At 44.0% G+C, this 16255-nt stretch overlaps 1 protein-coding gene across 1 annotated transcript; it reads left to right on the top strand.

Moving 5' to 3' along the window:
- The first annotated feature begins 14936 nt into the window (after positions 1–14936).
- On the top strand, positions 14937–15989 carry LOC146979268 (uncharacterized). The gene is made up of 2 exons (XM_085788806.1): positions 14937–15668; positions 15786–15989. Exons 1-2 carry the CDS (start codon positions 15480–15482, stop codon positions 15987–15989), a joined length of 393 nt encoding a protein of 130 aa, XP_085644932.1. The 5' UTR covers positions 14937–15479.
- Positions 15990–16255: the final 266 nt, after the last annotated feature.

The following is a 16255-nucleotide window of genomic DNA, read 5'->3' as shown; positions in this document are numbered from 1 at the left end:
CATTTTGGGTAGCCATTCTTGTATAAATGCTACCGTGTCCTTCCCTTCCACTCCTTCTGGAAAGCCGACCAGCCTCAGGTTCTTCCTACGGGCTCGGTTCTCTTGGTCATCCAGTTGTTCCCTCAGGTCACTCAGTTCGCCGTCCGTAGTTTTTCTGTAGTCATCCAGCTCAAGCTGCATGGCGGCTAGCGCGTCATCAAACTCACATTGCTTCCCCTCGATGCTCTTTACTCGGTGTCCAATAGCTTCGTTGTCTTTGGCGATCTTTTCCATTGTTTCAGAAAGCCTGTTTAAACGTCCTTCAATCATGGACTCGATCCTCTTTACTCCTTTCTCCATCTCAGCAATGAACCACTGAGGCGCGTGCTGTGGAGGTGGTGGTGGCTGGTTAGCTAGCCCGCCGCCTCTGCTGCTAGCACTCGGTGACGGCACTTGCTTGTTCTTCTCATCTTTATTTCCGTCGTTCTTTTTCGGTGGCATGGTCTCGTTTTCAGTGTTTCCACTTGTTAGAGCACGGTTGGCGTCGAGTTGACTTGGTGAAAAATCTGCAGAAGGCTAATTTCAGTGAGCTAGCAAGCGGAGCACGGCACCATGCGTCTGTTCTCCAAGCTTCCATAACCGGAAGTCCACCTTGGCTTTTTTCTATAAGACAAAGATGTTCATTTTTAATATTTAATCATGGATAATACAACACACCAGGGCTACCAAATTTGGGGCCCACTGCCAATGCTCGAATTTAAAATTTTTGAAATTTCTATTATTTTCCCACTGTTATGTATGTTGCATGTACGACTCTGACCACGAGGTGGAGTCTGTCACCAGTGTTGTTGTTAACGTGCTGGGAATGTTCGTAGAAGAAGAGACAGGAAGTAAACACACAAGTTATTTTCGACTGTGTCCATATTGTGGAAAACTTTTACTGCTATTACATTTCCTGCCTAAAAGAGCATCTGTAAAGTCACCAGCAGAGGTCCCCATCACCCACAGTCACGACTGACACGGCTTCAAATCACAATAATAGTATTAATAATCATTTGAAAACCATTGCCATGGTTAATCATGTTATCTTTGTTCCATTGATGGGGGCTTTTCATCTCCCCGTAACTCAGGGTCAAGTTACCTCAGAGTTGATTGAACTAACTGTTATCACCTGTTCTGAAACCCTAAACTCTGAGTTTCCTATCTCAGAGTAGATCAACTCAGAGTTCAGGATTAGACTCAGAGTTTGTTGAACCTGCTTTGTGAAACGGACCCCTGTTCCCTCATTCTGTGCGACCTTGTGGCTATACATCAACTGCACTGAAGTAATAAGTTGTCATTTTCAAATGATTATTAATACTATTATTGTGGTCAGTCTGTGTGTGATGGGAACCTCTGCTGGTAACTTTATAGATGCTCTTTTTTTTAGGCAGGAAATGTAATAGCAATGAAAGTTTTCCACAATATGCATTTACACTAACACTCAAATAATTAGGCCACTGAGAATAATTTTGGGCACCCCTGCAATACACAAATGACCCCTAATGTGATATCAATCTCTGTTTAATCTCTGTCTCTGTTTAATTACCAGTACCTGTTTTGAAATTCCAGAGCTGGGGGTGCTGGCGACAGATACAGTCTCTTCTTCCCCAAAGTCAAGGCATTTCACCTTTCTCACCCTCTTGGCGGACACGTTGGCCGGATAGAGCTCCCGCTCAGCAGCTCTGAGTGGAGCCTCTTTTTCTACATTCACGTGGAAGGATAGATTTTCTTAATGTCAAAAATACACATTTTGACAGATAAATAGAACAACAGACATTCTGTAGCTGTATTAATTAGGAATGAGGAGTTGACATCATGACAAAAAGCCCTGCCCCATTCCGCCATTTTGAACTTACTGGCACAAACTGCTTCTACCTACTTCTACAGCAATGCCTTCATTGTTTTCATTTAATCTAATTTAATGCCGCGTTTCCACTACATGGTGCCGGCTCGACTCAACTCAGCTTTTTTACCATTAGGTAAAAGTACCTGGAGGTACTAAAGTCACTTGTAAACTTTGCAGACCACTGACTGGTCAGAGTCGTCACCATGGTGTCGTCTCTCCGAGCAACTGGCAGCAACCAACCCCACAATATACTAAACATCAGCAATTAACAGCAAGAAATTGTACATTTTGTCAACATTGAACTCGTATATTAGTATATTGTGGGGTTGCTGCCAGTTGCGCGGAGAGACGACAGCATGGCCCCCAGGGGATAATAAAGATATCTTTGACTTTGAGTCCTCACCATGGTGTCGTCTCTCCGAGCAACCACACAATATACTAAACATCAGCAACTAACAGCAAGAAATTGTACATTTTGTCAACATTTAACATGGATAGGCTGCACTTGGCTGCTAATAAATGCTAAATGGCTAACGTTATATCAAACGCAAAACAGGTGATCTACTAAGAGTAACCCGCTAAATGAAAACACGTGCAAACCGCAATATGTAAATGAGGGTTTTGCGCGTGGTAATCGTTTCCGCCATGGAGAGTGTGGACAGAGAGCTGGACAGACGAAGGGACAGAATGACATTTGATCCGATGCATAATGACTAGGGATGAGCGAGTACAGCATTATCTGTATCTGTATCTGTTAACCATATGAATGATCTGTATCTGTATCTGTACTCGGAGTGGGCGGGGCCTAAACCGGAAGTGGGCGGGGTTTAACCGTTATGTTATTTTAAGCATGCAATTGATATGGATTGATCAGAAATTGTTATATTTATTGCTGATTAGAAAACTATTTACAGGACAGCATCAGCATTGAGCTTCAGATCAATGCGGTTTTGATCATGATAGCAAACAAACTATTCATTTACACAACAAGTTTTGCAACAACACATGTGGTTGCAATTATTAAGTAAAATGTAATGAACAAGAGTTTTCATACTCAACATAACTTTCTTTTTTTTATTTTTTAAATGATCAGTGTGATTTTTAATTTTTAACTTTATTTTATTTCCACACCAGGTGTGTATGTGTGTGTGTGTGTGTGTGAGTAAGAGAGAGACAGCGACAGCTGAATGTCAGCTACTCTCTCTGTATCACTCATTATTCTGTATCACTGATCATGAGAGAGAGAGGAGGGGGGAGAGAGAGAGAGTTTGTGTGTGTTTTGTAATAGGCCTATTATTTATACCACTACTATTTTTTTTAAAGAAATACAGAAAGAAAGTGTCAGACACTCAGTGCGTGAACTGATTAGCGCCAGCTGACGGTTTAAAAAAAAAAAAAAAACTCAGACGAACGGCGGAGGGAGAGAGAGCGTGTGAAAAAAAAAAAAAAAATCTCCGACAGGCAGAGACGCAACGCGAGTCGGCACCACGTCTGAACGAACCCACGTTTACCAGAACTCTACTGGTTCATAAGTAAGTGACTGAAGTAATAAAGCTTAAGCTGAAGAAACCCTAAACGTTAAGGGAGAAGACCTGAGTGACTGAGGGAGAGACAGACAGCTGTCAGCTGTTCTGTGTGTGAGTGATCAGAGCGGGACACAGCAACACACCTGCATGTGTGTAGGGGAGGGGCTGTGGCCTATCACAGAACGCAGACACAGCCAGCTACCCAATGAGGATTTTCATTCAATCTTTTTTTTTTTCTTCCGAGCACAGATATTGACTCGTATTACTCGTATAATACTCGTACTTGGCAAAAGTTCTCTATCCGTACCGGATACTCGTTTCAGCCGAGTATCCGGCTCAACTCTAATAATGACAGCATGTGTGTTTATCTCTCTCGCGCTCTGTTTAGATAAATAAACACAAATCGCTACAGGGCCCAACTCGTCATAGTGACGAACAGGCAGCAGCTGCAGCGACAATCACACACCTATAATATGTGTGTGCCGCCCATGATCCAGTGGATTAATAGAGAGCTCAGGTGGGACACACAGATCTAAACGCTCTGACCACTGACCAGAGGGATCAAAGACGGGTGAAGGCAGCGGTGACGTCTCTCAGTCTGGGACCGGGACTGAGAGACGGAGCTGAGCAGCCAGGTACTGGAGAGGAGAGGAGCGTGCTGCAGGACAGACGTGCCCCGTGCGTATAACGGCGCGTAAATGACTTTTAACACGGCTGAAAAACTGCTACAGAATTACCCAGACGTGAGGAAATGCAGAGATGTAAGACCATGGGGCTCTGACAGGTATCAAATCAATAAACGCATACGTTTTGGCAAAGTTGTATCAGTTAGTACATGGTTTTCAGACATGGTGAATAAAGACGCAAAAACAGCCGCCGCAATCTCTTCCTGGTTTGGTAAATCACATTGCACGCGCTAAATAAATCTATTTGCATCTACTCCTCCCAGTATTCTGCACGTTCTGGCAGAAATGCCCATATTTACATATTCATCGAGGCAAACACGCTAAATGGATCGCACGTGCTATTCTGCCCGTGTGAGAGACGCAATCCTCGGTGCGTCCGGTTAGTAGATCAGGTTCCACATGTGTTTGCGCGTGCAATCACGTTTGCACACGTTTTCATACACGCAAACCTTTAGTAAATCCGGCCCTTAGTCTAAGCAATGCTGTTACCCATGGCATCTGATAGCTTGTAAGTTCAAAATGGTGCTGCCTCCCAAAATATTCCTAATACAATAACTGGTACGAAAGTAAAATAGTGTGAGAGTGACTTGCCTGCTAACTGAAAAACCAAGGCCTGTTCCATGGGCCATCCACTCGCAGGCTTTTTGTGGTTTGTAGAGGGACATTCCACAAAATATGTCTTGTTGAGAGCAGCTGCGTCAAAATCAATTATCCAGCTGACTGGGATAATACTGGTTTTGTCTATGTCGGGTCCATTTGTCCAGCTGACAAGAGCAAACCTGTATCTTGACATTTTCCTTGTTATCTCACAGTTAAAGGTCCTCGGATCCGCTCCTCGCGCTTGAATCACACCAGAGACGTTACTTTCCCGCTCAAGCAGTGCGCATGCGCGACAGCGTCGCCTGCCGCTAAGCATTCTGGTTGAAGCATGAAGCCGTCGATGAGTCAGCATAGTGCTGACAAAAGTAAAAAATGGACCGAGTCCGATTGAAAAGGAAATATATTCATCCGGGTTCTGATCAGACGGACATTCCAAAGAGCACAAGACGATTATGGAAAAAAAGGTTAGTTTGTTTTTGTTTTTAATTCTTGATTCTGGCCGATGTATGCAGCACATGCTAATGCTAACTACATGCTGTCTCAAACTGATTCCCATGGAAGGGATGATAAGGAGATCAGTGTTGTGGGTAACGGGGGGGCAACCGCCATTCCGACATGCCACCATTCCGACATTAGGCCCTAATTGTCGGAATGGCAACACTTTACCCTTTAATAAACGACCCACCATTCCGACAATTTTCGTCTCCTAAGGTCGGAATGGCGGTATTGTTTTCTTTTTTAAACGTGTTGCCATTCCGACAAATCTTTTAGAAGCCCCCAGGTTTTTTTCATTGTGTATTAGGCCAGGGAAATGATCAATTATCCTTGTGGTTTGCGCACGGGGACGTGCGGACCTGTAATGAATGAATGAATGTTTCTTTTTTGCTGTAAGTTGTGTGCGTAATGCGTAAAAGTGCATTAGTGGGACCGAGGGTTTAAATGGAGAAGTGACGTGGTGAGAGGGGAGGAGAGTGAGACACACAGTCGGCGTTTGGACGGCTGGCGTGGCGGCAATTCCAAAGCGGCATAGTGGATTATTTTTCCTGGTGGATTACCCTGTGGATTATAAAGGCCTGTTTGGACACCGCACGGCCCGTTTTCAGCCAAGCAGGACGAGGGAGAGGACTGGTGTGGTCACCTCGGCGGAGCCGCGGCGTCTCTCCCGTGTGGACAGTAGGACAAACAAACTCTCTCTCACTCACCCTCACCACGCGCCAACACACACACGCGCGCACCCCCGCACACACACATACACGCCGGCACGGACAATGACAGTGCGCTCGCGCACCCACACACATACACACTCATTCCCACAGCTGGGACTCGGACTTAATGGACAGCGGGAGGGGGGAGGGCTTTCAGGTTCTGTTGATCTGTGTGTAATTGTTTATTATATGCCGCCTGTGATGGGCGCGTTTTGAATTCAGTGAAGAGACTCAGACTAAGTAGCGACTTTGATTATTGCTTCCCTGGACGCACCAGTAGCGCGAGCCTAGGTCCGCCTGCAGCAGGACTGCGTTGTGCCAGTTCCCCTTTTATCCTTATAGGTAAATTGTTACAAACTGACACACACCCTAACCACCGCTCGGAGTAACGCACATTTCCTTATGGAAATTAAAGCCTTGTCGGAATGGCGGGACGAAACTGTCGGAATGGCAGGACCTTTGCATGTCGGAATGGTGGTATGTCTGAATGGTGACATGTCTGAATAGTAGAATGTCGGAATGGCGGCATGTCGGAGTGGCAGCATGTCGGAATGGCAGCATGTAACCAACTACTGTGCCACGCGGGGACAGCTCTCCATTCCGACACACCTCCACTTCGACACCCCGCTGTTCCGAAATACCCCCACTTCGAAACACCGCTGTTCTGACCCCCCCCCCGCAGCTGTCCAATGTCCAAGGTGCTGAACCGCGTGACGTTGTTTACATTCTGCTTTGTGGCTTGTCTGTGAAACGTGCGCTGCTCAGGGACTGGGAAGATCTGTCCCACTTGCTTTCTCCCGAACTCCGTTGTTGGAGATCTCCCACACAGTAATAGAAATACACATTTTTTCTCCCCCCCGTGCGCCGCTCGAGCGTGGCTGAAGCCGGCTTGAGCTCACAGGGGCGCGAGGCTGCTGCAGCCGCCGCTCGTGCTGACAGCTGACTGAGGGAGATGCTTTGGTTAGGCTTAGGCAATGAAGAAAGGAGTTGGTTAAGTTTAGTAAAAAGACCAGGTAGAGGCTAGACAGGCTGGAAGCATAATGAACATTATATGTCATTAAAGCAGAAGTAAGTGATATATTTGTGTTAATATAAGTCTTAAATAGTTATATCTTCCGACAGCAATCACTTACATAGAGTGTTTGGTCTGAAACACGGGTCTGTCAGTCCCTCTGCTCTGCTCTGAGCCGAAGAGAAAACATTTATCGTATCCTACAGTTTTTATCCAATGAGGAGAGAGAACGGCATGCAGGGCTGTGTGTGCAGCCAAGGGACGCCGTGAATGTGGCGACGTAGGGACGAGGACTGTTATGGTGCGTTCAAGGAAACTCGTATTTTTCCGACCGTGAAGTGGTACCAGTTCGATCTGGTACGAGTTCACCGGTCGGAAGTTACGAGTGGCCGTTATAGTGACTTTCACCGGTAAAACAGGTCGGGAAAACACGTGTGGGTTGCCTGAAATGCTACAAAGTCGTAAGTTGTGACTTGAAGCTGTAATTTACGATTTCAAAAGCCTGCCTGGAACGCAGCATTAGCGAAAACGACCGGACCACTCACTTCTGCTTTAATATGAAGTATTTGCTTGTTTTGCAGTTAATTATGCACATGATCCGTTTCGCCCCCAAAAAGGAAAAAAGGATCAATGCGCACTGCGCACTGGGGGTTTCCCCCAATAGCCTTTTCGGAATAGCGGGGTCTTTAGAAAAAATAGAAAACCCGCTATTACGATGAATGGAAGTCTATTGTCGGAAAGGCGGGGCTTCAGAAAGGCGGGGTGTAACCGCGCCACGCACCACCCCGAACAAGACAGTACAAATATTTTATTGCCACACTGATATGCATGTTCTCCTCAGACTGTCCAAGCCTGTCTGACCTAGTTCCAGGTCTAACAACAAGCCAGACAGATGACCAACTGAACAGGAGGATATGGGCTGTTAGCCATCTCCCAGCACAACAGAAATTGGTGATGTATCATTTTGTAGTCATATCCATAAATATTTTGTCTAGAGGGTATGCACATGACGTCACGGTACCCGGAAGTTGCTGTGGAACATTCCACTGAGTGGCAAAAGACGAGTGGCAGAGCTGTAGATCATAGATTGTAAAATTTACAATCGATACCTAACATGGGGAAGAGCTGCTGTGCAATCAACTGCACTAACTGATTTTCCAAGGGGTCACAGATATATTTCTACGGGTCCATGGCACTGGTCCGACCTCCCATTAGTTCAACCTCCCATTGGTTCGAACTCCCATTGGTCCAACAATTGGAGTAATGAGAGTTCAAACTAATGGGAGGTCCTCATTAGTTCAAACTGGACTAGTTATTAGCATTAGTCCAACTCTCCATTCTTACCTTTCACTATGCATTTATATAATTATTCATATAGGCTCCACCTGTCAATAAGACACACGTGGAAGAAGAGGTGCAGTTTATTGTGTTTCACCAGGTTACATGCTGCTATTCCGAAATGCCGCTATTTCGACATTGACTTCTAATGGTCGGAATAGCGGCATTAACATTATTTTTCAAGCGTCCCACTATTCCAAATTTTTTTTTTTCATTGTCGGAGTAGCGGCACTTTACTATTTTTCAAACATTACGCTTTTCCGACATTGATTGATTACGTTAGTCAGATGTGTACTTCTGATTTTTCATCTGAGACACTGTTTCTCATACACAAATACATATATAGGCCTATAAGAGAGAAGAAAAAACCAACCCGCCGAGTTTAAAAACACACTGGCAGCAGCGCACACGATCTGCACCCTACTGAGACTGTTATTATTCTGTCACCTGAGTTAACGAGGTGCACGTGCATGTGTTTAGAGCTGACGAGAGAATAAAGAGTGAGACAACGTGGCCCTGAGGAGGAACTGTGAAGGACTCAGCTGTAATGGAAAATGACCTAAACCGAGTCCAGTAGAGCTGTAAGTGTGTAGTGGAAAGGTGTTCAAAGTAATGGTAACTATCGTCCTGCTTCCTACATTGTTTTAACATCTAGGTAAAAAAAAAAAAAAAAGATTTTCTGGGATAAAGGGGCAGATTACATAAGATTATTCTTCTTTCTGCTCCCTTTTGTTGAGATTTGGGAGGTTTTTGTTTTTATTGTAGCTTATTAAAATGCAAGATCATTTTTCTGACTGAGTTATTGCCCGATATCGCCGTGTATCAAGCTTTCGGAGAAGTTCCGCTTTTTTCCCCCGTCCTCCGCCCGCCTCATTGTCACTTTGTTGTCACTTTGTAGCCGCTCCACAGAGCGCACATGGCTAATTAAATATGCACGTGCTGACCATATATAGTTGTATATAGGCGTTCCGGGGGCGGAGTGAGAGGTGTGTTCACGTGTGCACCATTCTTGGGTCCGGTGTGATTTATTGCGGAGAGTTGTGTGTATGCACAGTTTGATAGATCTGAAAAAGGTGTAAATATTTTGGGTGTACGCCATTTTCATCTTTTCACCTTACGCAAAAATGTAGTAGCAATTTTACACCCTCTTTGATAAATGAGGCCCCTGGTCGGGACCAAGTGACAACCCTCCGTGACGTCACCCATTGGTTTGTGAGGGGCCGTTTGTGAAGCCCGGAGTTTGGCTTTCAGGGCGCCGCCATTTTTGATTTTTGGAGCCAGAAGAAACCATATTTGGACGAGGGGGCGGAGCTAAGGAGGTCGAGGGGCGGGTCGGACCCGTGTCTCCGAGGCTGCTAGTTTACCCAGCAACACCGGCTAACTGCCGAGCGGCTACGCTGCTAACACCGTTAGCATCTACAACTCGAGGTAAACTTTATATTTAACGGTGAAAGTAATCTCAGAAGCTTATTAAATACATATCCATGTTTGAACTAGCCTACATAAGATCCCATGAGGAGTAATGTGTCACGTTATTGTAGCCGATGTTAGCATTAATAAGCTAATTAGCTGTAAAGCTGTGAAACGTATTTTGATATTGTTTTAAATTGTTTTACAGAACCCAGAGACTAGTTTCTGTCTCAAACTGTGAAGCTGCAACACATTAAACTGTCATGGACTGAGACTGGTGGGTGACCGCTCCTGGACTTGATGTTACCTCACCTGCATCACCGATGATCGGCTGCTGCAGCTCCGACCAGTCGGACCACGTTACAGCATTCACCCAGCTATTAGCTATTATTTTACATTCCTATTATATATATATATATATATATATATATATGCACATATTTTTTTGCAGGTTACCAACATGATGATGTACTGGAAATTCAGCTAATACAATACAAGCTTGTCTTTTGACAGTATGGCTCACCTTTACATCATCCACAGCTCATAAAACGTTTTCAATGCTGTGAAATGCTGAAATTACTAGTGCAGTTTAAACATGAAATTAATTAATTTACTAAGATTTGGTTTACTGATTTTTAATGGGCCTTTACAGTAACATTAACACCACGACACACTGCTGTAATCAATGATAAATTCAGGAAAAAACTTTCCAGGACTATTTCTATGTAATGCTTTCACTACACACAAGAAAAATACAAATGTTTAATCTTGTTACCCTCCTTGAAATAATAAAGCACCCAGAGATGAATATCAGAGCTTGTGCTTTCCTGATGTGTCTTGTCAACTAATCTATGATACTGAAAACAATAATTCACCAAAGTGTCACATTACATTGACCATGAGGTTATGGTAAATATGTAAAAGAAATACTACAATTTAATCACAGTAACTTTCTTTATTACTACATTTTCAATGATAACAATCATCGACTGAATAAAACATTTGTATTAACTGGACTATGAAAATAGCTGCTTCCAAATCTTCACTGTCAATTTTAAGTTCATCCTAAAAAGTGTGAGGTCAAATGTGGACATGGAATAATAAACAAACAGTTGGTCTGTTCTCTCAGAGGTTCTCTGGTTTCATCATCATCACAGCTCCACAACTTCACATGATGTCCTCCTTCTGTTGGCACCGGTCACTCAGTTCTCACTGTGGCTCCTTAGAATCACAGTAAAACACAAGAACTTAAATTAAAACATGGCAGGTGCGTGACTGTCTGCTTCAATTAGACATTTGTGTGTGAATTTACAGCAGTAAATGACAAACCCCCACCTCTATATGTTGTATTTATCAGTACAGTATGACACCAGCAAGCCTGGGGGCTTTGCAGCTTGTAGACCGATCCTACCGATCACTGTTCTGCCAACATGACGCCTTGGTCGTTAAATATTAAACCGGATTTATCCCGGTCCGGTAAAAGTCGGAGACGAGCTAACGGTTAGCATGGCTAACACGGGAGCTAACGCGGAGCTAACACGGAGCTAACGTTAGCCGTGTGACTCGATTATTCACATTAACTATAAATTAACTTGTCTTGGACGGTGACAGTCTCATGTTCTCCGGTCAGAATACACAGGAGAACACACGGGAAAGTAATCAGTGGTCTTCTGGAATATACAACAAATTAAATATAATTTTTATGCGTTCAAAAAAAGAAAAAAATACTCACCGAACCGTGATATCAGCTCCCTCCGGGTCTGTTAGCACCGTCGGACAAGGTGAAACGAAAACTGGCTGAAATTAATTAACTGCCAGCACTGCACCTGTGCTGTCTCATCCACACATATCGACAAAATATCAGAAATTAAATTAAAACTGACTGAACACAATACGCAAACGACGGGAGGTCCCCTCCGGTGTTAATCCTCGGTGTCTGATCCACTGTGTCTGACCTGTGACGTCTCAGTCATCGGGCTGTCAATCAATTCCGTGCTGGAAGGTGATTGGTCAGTTATACCAACCAGGAAGGACTAATATCTAAATAATTATAGATTTTTTTTCAGAAGGACCACCAGGTCATATTTAAGGATGATGAACTTTAGCTGTTTAGACCGTTATCAGTTGAGAAAAAAAATTATTGAGCGAGTATTTCATGATTGAAAATGAATGGGAGTGGATTGGAACCAGGGCTTTCTGCAGCCACCCCCTGCAGGATGCGGCTGGGATTGCACGTAAAGTCACTTCCGCATAGGCTTCACTTTTCAGACCGGAAGTCTACGTCCATTTTTTTTTACAGTCTATGGTCGGGACCGAGCAGAGGCCGAAGACGGGCCGCGGAACATGCTGTGAAAATACTCTGTCTCCGTTGCGCCGTAGCACTTCACTCCCATTCAAGTCAGTCAGAGACCCAGGTCCGACAGCGCAGCGAGGAGAACAGCACGTGAGGAAGATGAAGATGAGCTACTGAATGAGGAAGGATTTAGAAATAGAAGCCTCCCTGCCCTCTTGTGGTCATAGATGACATAGCGATGACATTTTTCATATATATAAGTCGCTTGTAAGTATAGGTCGAATGGCCAGCCATTCAGGCCAGCCTGAAAATACGGTAACATTATTCTAAAGTAACAATACTCTTACTTGAAAAGCCCTGCAAGAACGGTGCCCCATATTCAAGGCCAGTGTATTACATAATACTTACTGATCAGCAGAGTTCTTGCAGGGATCATGTTCTCATGTCTTTGAATGATTTCTTTCCATTCACTCCTTTCCAGTTAATCATTTTGGCAACTGCATCGGAGAACAGCCTGGAGAGGACATTCCAGACTATTTTTTTTGTGTTTGCACCTCCAACGGCACCCAAAGCAGAAATCTGCAAAGATAAAAGTATTTCATATAACAAGACAAAAATAAGTAAATATACTAAAGTAAATAAACTGTTAAAAAAATAAACTTTCCAGAGCCATTGCTGCTCTAAATTCGATTTATTTATTTCAACACTTCATGTTTAAAGGGACATTGTGTAACTTCTCTTGTCATCTATTCACGAAAATCAATTATTTAATTCAAAAGGATGTGCTTCATTAATCAGTAATCACCCCCATCGGTACTACAGAAGCATTTCAGTCAGTGCCACAAAAGAACCCAAGTTCGGTACCCAGCCCTACGCACCGCTAGATAATAGTAATTATAATAGTAATTCCTACACAATGTCCCTTTAAATATAGGATTTTTGTATTTATTGTGGTTGCGCATATTCTGCTGTTTTTCTTTTAATCCATTAAATTTACTTTGAGTGCATCTTATAGCAGTTGCTTTTTTTTTTGTTTTTCCAGGTGACTGTGCAATGTCAATAAAGCTCTTGAAACTTGAATTGAATCTTGAATCTTGCTGCCATCGACTGCACTTTATTAGTATACTAGTGTATACTATTTATAACTTTCCTTTCCGTTCTTTGTCCTTACTGGATTTAAGTATGCACTCAAGTGATACTGAGACCCCCAGGACTCTGCCCCCTACAGAGACTTTTACTGGGATCTGACAGTACGTAAGCACCAAGTAAGATGTGCCTCTAATTTTGTTGTGTGTCCCATACAATTACAACAAAGGATTTCTGACTTTTGATTTTGAACTCTGGGTTTAATAATTAAACTTAAACCAAATGTATTAATCTGTGATGCTCTTTTGACACAGTTATAGATGGAAGCATTGAATATGCAAAAAAACAACACAATATTATAGCTGCTGCGCAGCGATGGGTCGGGTCCGGGCTAATTTTGGCAAATTTAGGCAAATTCTGAGCAACAAACAGGAGAATAGGAAGACAGGACAGTTGACCTTATAATGTGCAATTTGATTGAACCCACAACCTCTGGAACCAAAGACCGTTGTCTATTGCACTGAGCTAATTGACAAGTGGCAGTTCAACAGTGGCTTCACAAATTGAGGAAGCCATTCACTGTCATGCAGGCAGATTTGAAACCACAGTAAAAAGAAAAATCAGTTTTTGAGGTAAAATTCTGATATGTATTTGTCAAACATCTACTGTGACTCTAAGATGTTAGGAGCCTTCGCACATGGTCCAGACTAAGCTATTTGGATTTTTAAATTTAGAGGCTTGCTGTGATGCCACCATCAGTACAACTGTGTCCCAATTCAGGGGCTGCATCCTTCGGAGGACCCAGCCTACGCGGTCGCCGGAGGCAACGGCTTCGGAGGCTCCTCCGGAGGCTGGGTCAACGGTCGGTAAACGGGACGGTCTAGCCTACGGAGCATTTCCTGATTGCGTCACGACGTCATCACGTCTGTCGGCCAAGCCCGGGAAAAACGCCGGTACAACTGACAAATGAACAACGACAACTAACAGACGACACAGAACGACAACTGACATACAAGAATCTGAGAAAGACATACAACACAGACAGACGACATGATTGAGCCAGAGGTTTTGTTTTTGTTTTTTTTAATATATTTTTTGTTGGAGGAAGAGGAAGAGGAGAGGCGGCTGCAGCAACAGCGACACCGGCGGCTCATTTATCTCCGGCTGGCAGAGAGACGTGGGGAGGTAACGTTAACGGTTATTTTAACCCATATTAATGTTCATATACATAGCTAGCGTAGTCCGTGGTAATTAATATAGACCCTTTCAACAAAGACAGGTGTGGCTCATTAGAAAACGCTCTGCTACACTAAATGGAATGGAGCCTTAATTAGTATCCTTGGTAACACCTGTATTTGTTTATACTCTCTGAAAGGGTCTATACCTGTTAATAAACGACACCGTTAAGTGACAAGCCATAATAAGTATAGATTGACATGGTTAATGTCTCATTTAACCATAAGACTTGGTGCTTAAAATCTAAAATCTTTGAAAATGCTGTAATTTTAATGCTGTGTTTTTCAAGGTCTGAAAAGTGCTTGAAGTTAGTATGCTTGGCTCATAAAGTGATTGAATTGAATAGTAGAATGTGTACGAACCCTGTAGAAAAACTTATTCAATATTAAAATGTTGTGTAAACATCAAAACCATATTGAGAAGCCAAAGTGGATAGATAGACAGATAAAGCATTATTGGTCTAAGCTTTAACATTAATTAGAATTGTCGTATCGACTGATATTCAATTTCAATGAAACAATAGCTATTGTTTAATCATTAATGTCCTCCTGTTCTTACCCTCCTTTGTCCATCCAGGCAAGGCCACTGTACTGCCGCATCAATTTAAACATACCCATTTTCCAACTCTTCTTCAATGATCATGACACCATTCCCGACTTCAGGCTGAGCAGAGAGTCCCTGGCGGTGCTGCTGGATCTCCTCCACCAGGAAAGACGACATGGATGGGGTGCCACAATAGAGACCTTGGTCTTCCTCTTCTGGCTGGCGAGTGGGACATCATACCGGGTGGTCTCGAGGGTGTTTGGGATGCCTCGCTCCACTGTCCACCGCATCGTCCACAGAGTTACTGAGGAGGTGGTGGCCCTCCGCCACAGGGTCATCTACCTCCCCCAGACCGCCGACGACCTGGCGGCAGTAACTCAGGGGTTTGCAGGGCTGGCAAGACACCGAGCTTTTCGGAAAGCTGCGGGAGCAATCGACGGCTGCCATGTCAGGATTAAGCCACCGAGCGGCCCTGATGGTCAGTGCTACAGGAACAGGAAACTGTTCCCATCAATTATCCTGCAGGCAGTTTGTGACCATCAGGGCCGCTTCCTCGACACGTACGTGGGCTGGCCGGGGTCGGTGCACGACTCCAGGGTCCTCCGGCACAGCCCACTGTACAGGCGTGGCATCTACCCTCCTCCAGGGTACTTCATCTTGGCAGATGGAGGGTACCCATGCCTCCAAGTCCACTACCCCTCATCACCCCGTACAAACGACCAGTGCAAGGTGTGGGCCCCCAGCGCTTCAACGCTCATCATTCCAGGGCACGCTCCATCATAGAGCGTGCTTTTGGGATGATGAAGACGAGGTTCCGTGCCATCTTCCTCCAAGCGCTGGAGGTGCACCACACCTTTGTGCCTCAGGTATGTCAGTACATAACAGAAAATGTTAAATGTTGAATACCAGTAAATTAATTAAGTTAATTAAAATAAAATTACAGTTACATTAAATTAATCTTTGTTTTCTCTTGTTTTCTACAGGTCATAATAGCATGTGCGGTTCTGCACAACATCTGCCTGGGTGCCGGTGACATCATGGCCCCAGAGGATGAAGTGCAGGACGACATGCCGGAGGATGAAGGGGAGAATGGGTTGGAGGCAGCCAGTGGTGCACCATGGCGGGACCAGCTGTCTGCCGAGGTGTCTGCTCTGGTGAGGGGTGTCCAGGACCACGACTACCTTTAGAGGGCAAGTAAAATAATTTTAAAGCTATTCCTATTTAAAGTGTTTCGTAAACAGTTTTGTTTGTTTACAGTTTTTCTCAATCACTTTGGTGCTATTCTCAGATCAGAATGAAAGTTCTCATAACTATTAGTTCAACCTCCACAACATGTAGTCATTTGTCCACATCATAGTAGCAGTTTCTCCTTCTTCTGAACAAAGTGCAAATGCTTTTGGACACGTATCAATTACTTTCTCTGCTGTTTTATAACATTATCATTTGCTTATGT

Source organism: Trachurus japonicus, chromosome 10 (genome assembly GCF_045865225.1).
Source record: "Trachurus japonicus isolate A0001 chromosome 10, Traja_1.0".
NCBI lineage: Eukaryota > Metazoa > Chordata > Actinopteri > Carangiformes > Carangidae > Trachurus > Trachurus japonicus.
The sequence above is the reverse complement of the archived record's forward strand: the minus strand, read 5'-3'. Positions and strand labels throughout refer to the sequence as shown.

Coding starts and splice junctions, on each gene's coding strand:
- LOC146979268 (XM_085788806.1), top strand. CDS start 15,480: ATGCCTCCAAGTCCACTACCCCTCATCACCCCGTACAAACGACCAGTG. Junction 15,669..15,785: donor ACCACACCTTTGTGCCTCAG/GTATGTCAGTAC, acceptor TGTTTTCTACAG/GTCATAATAGCATGTGCGGT.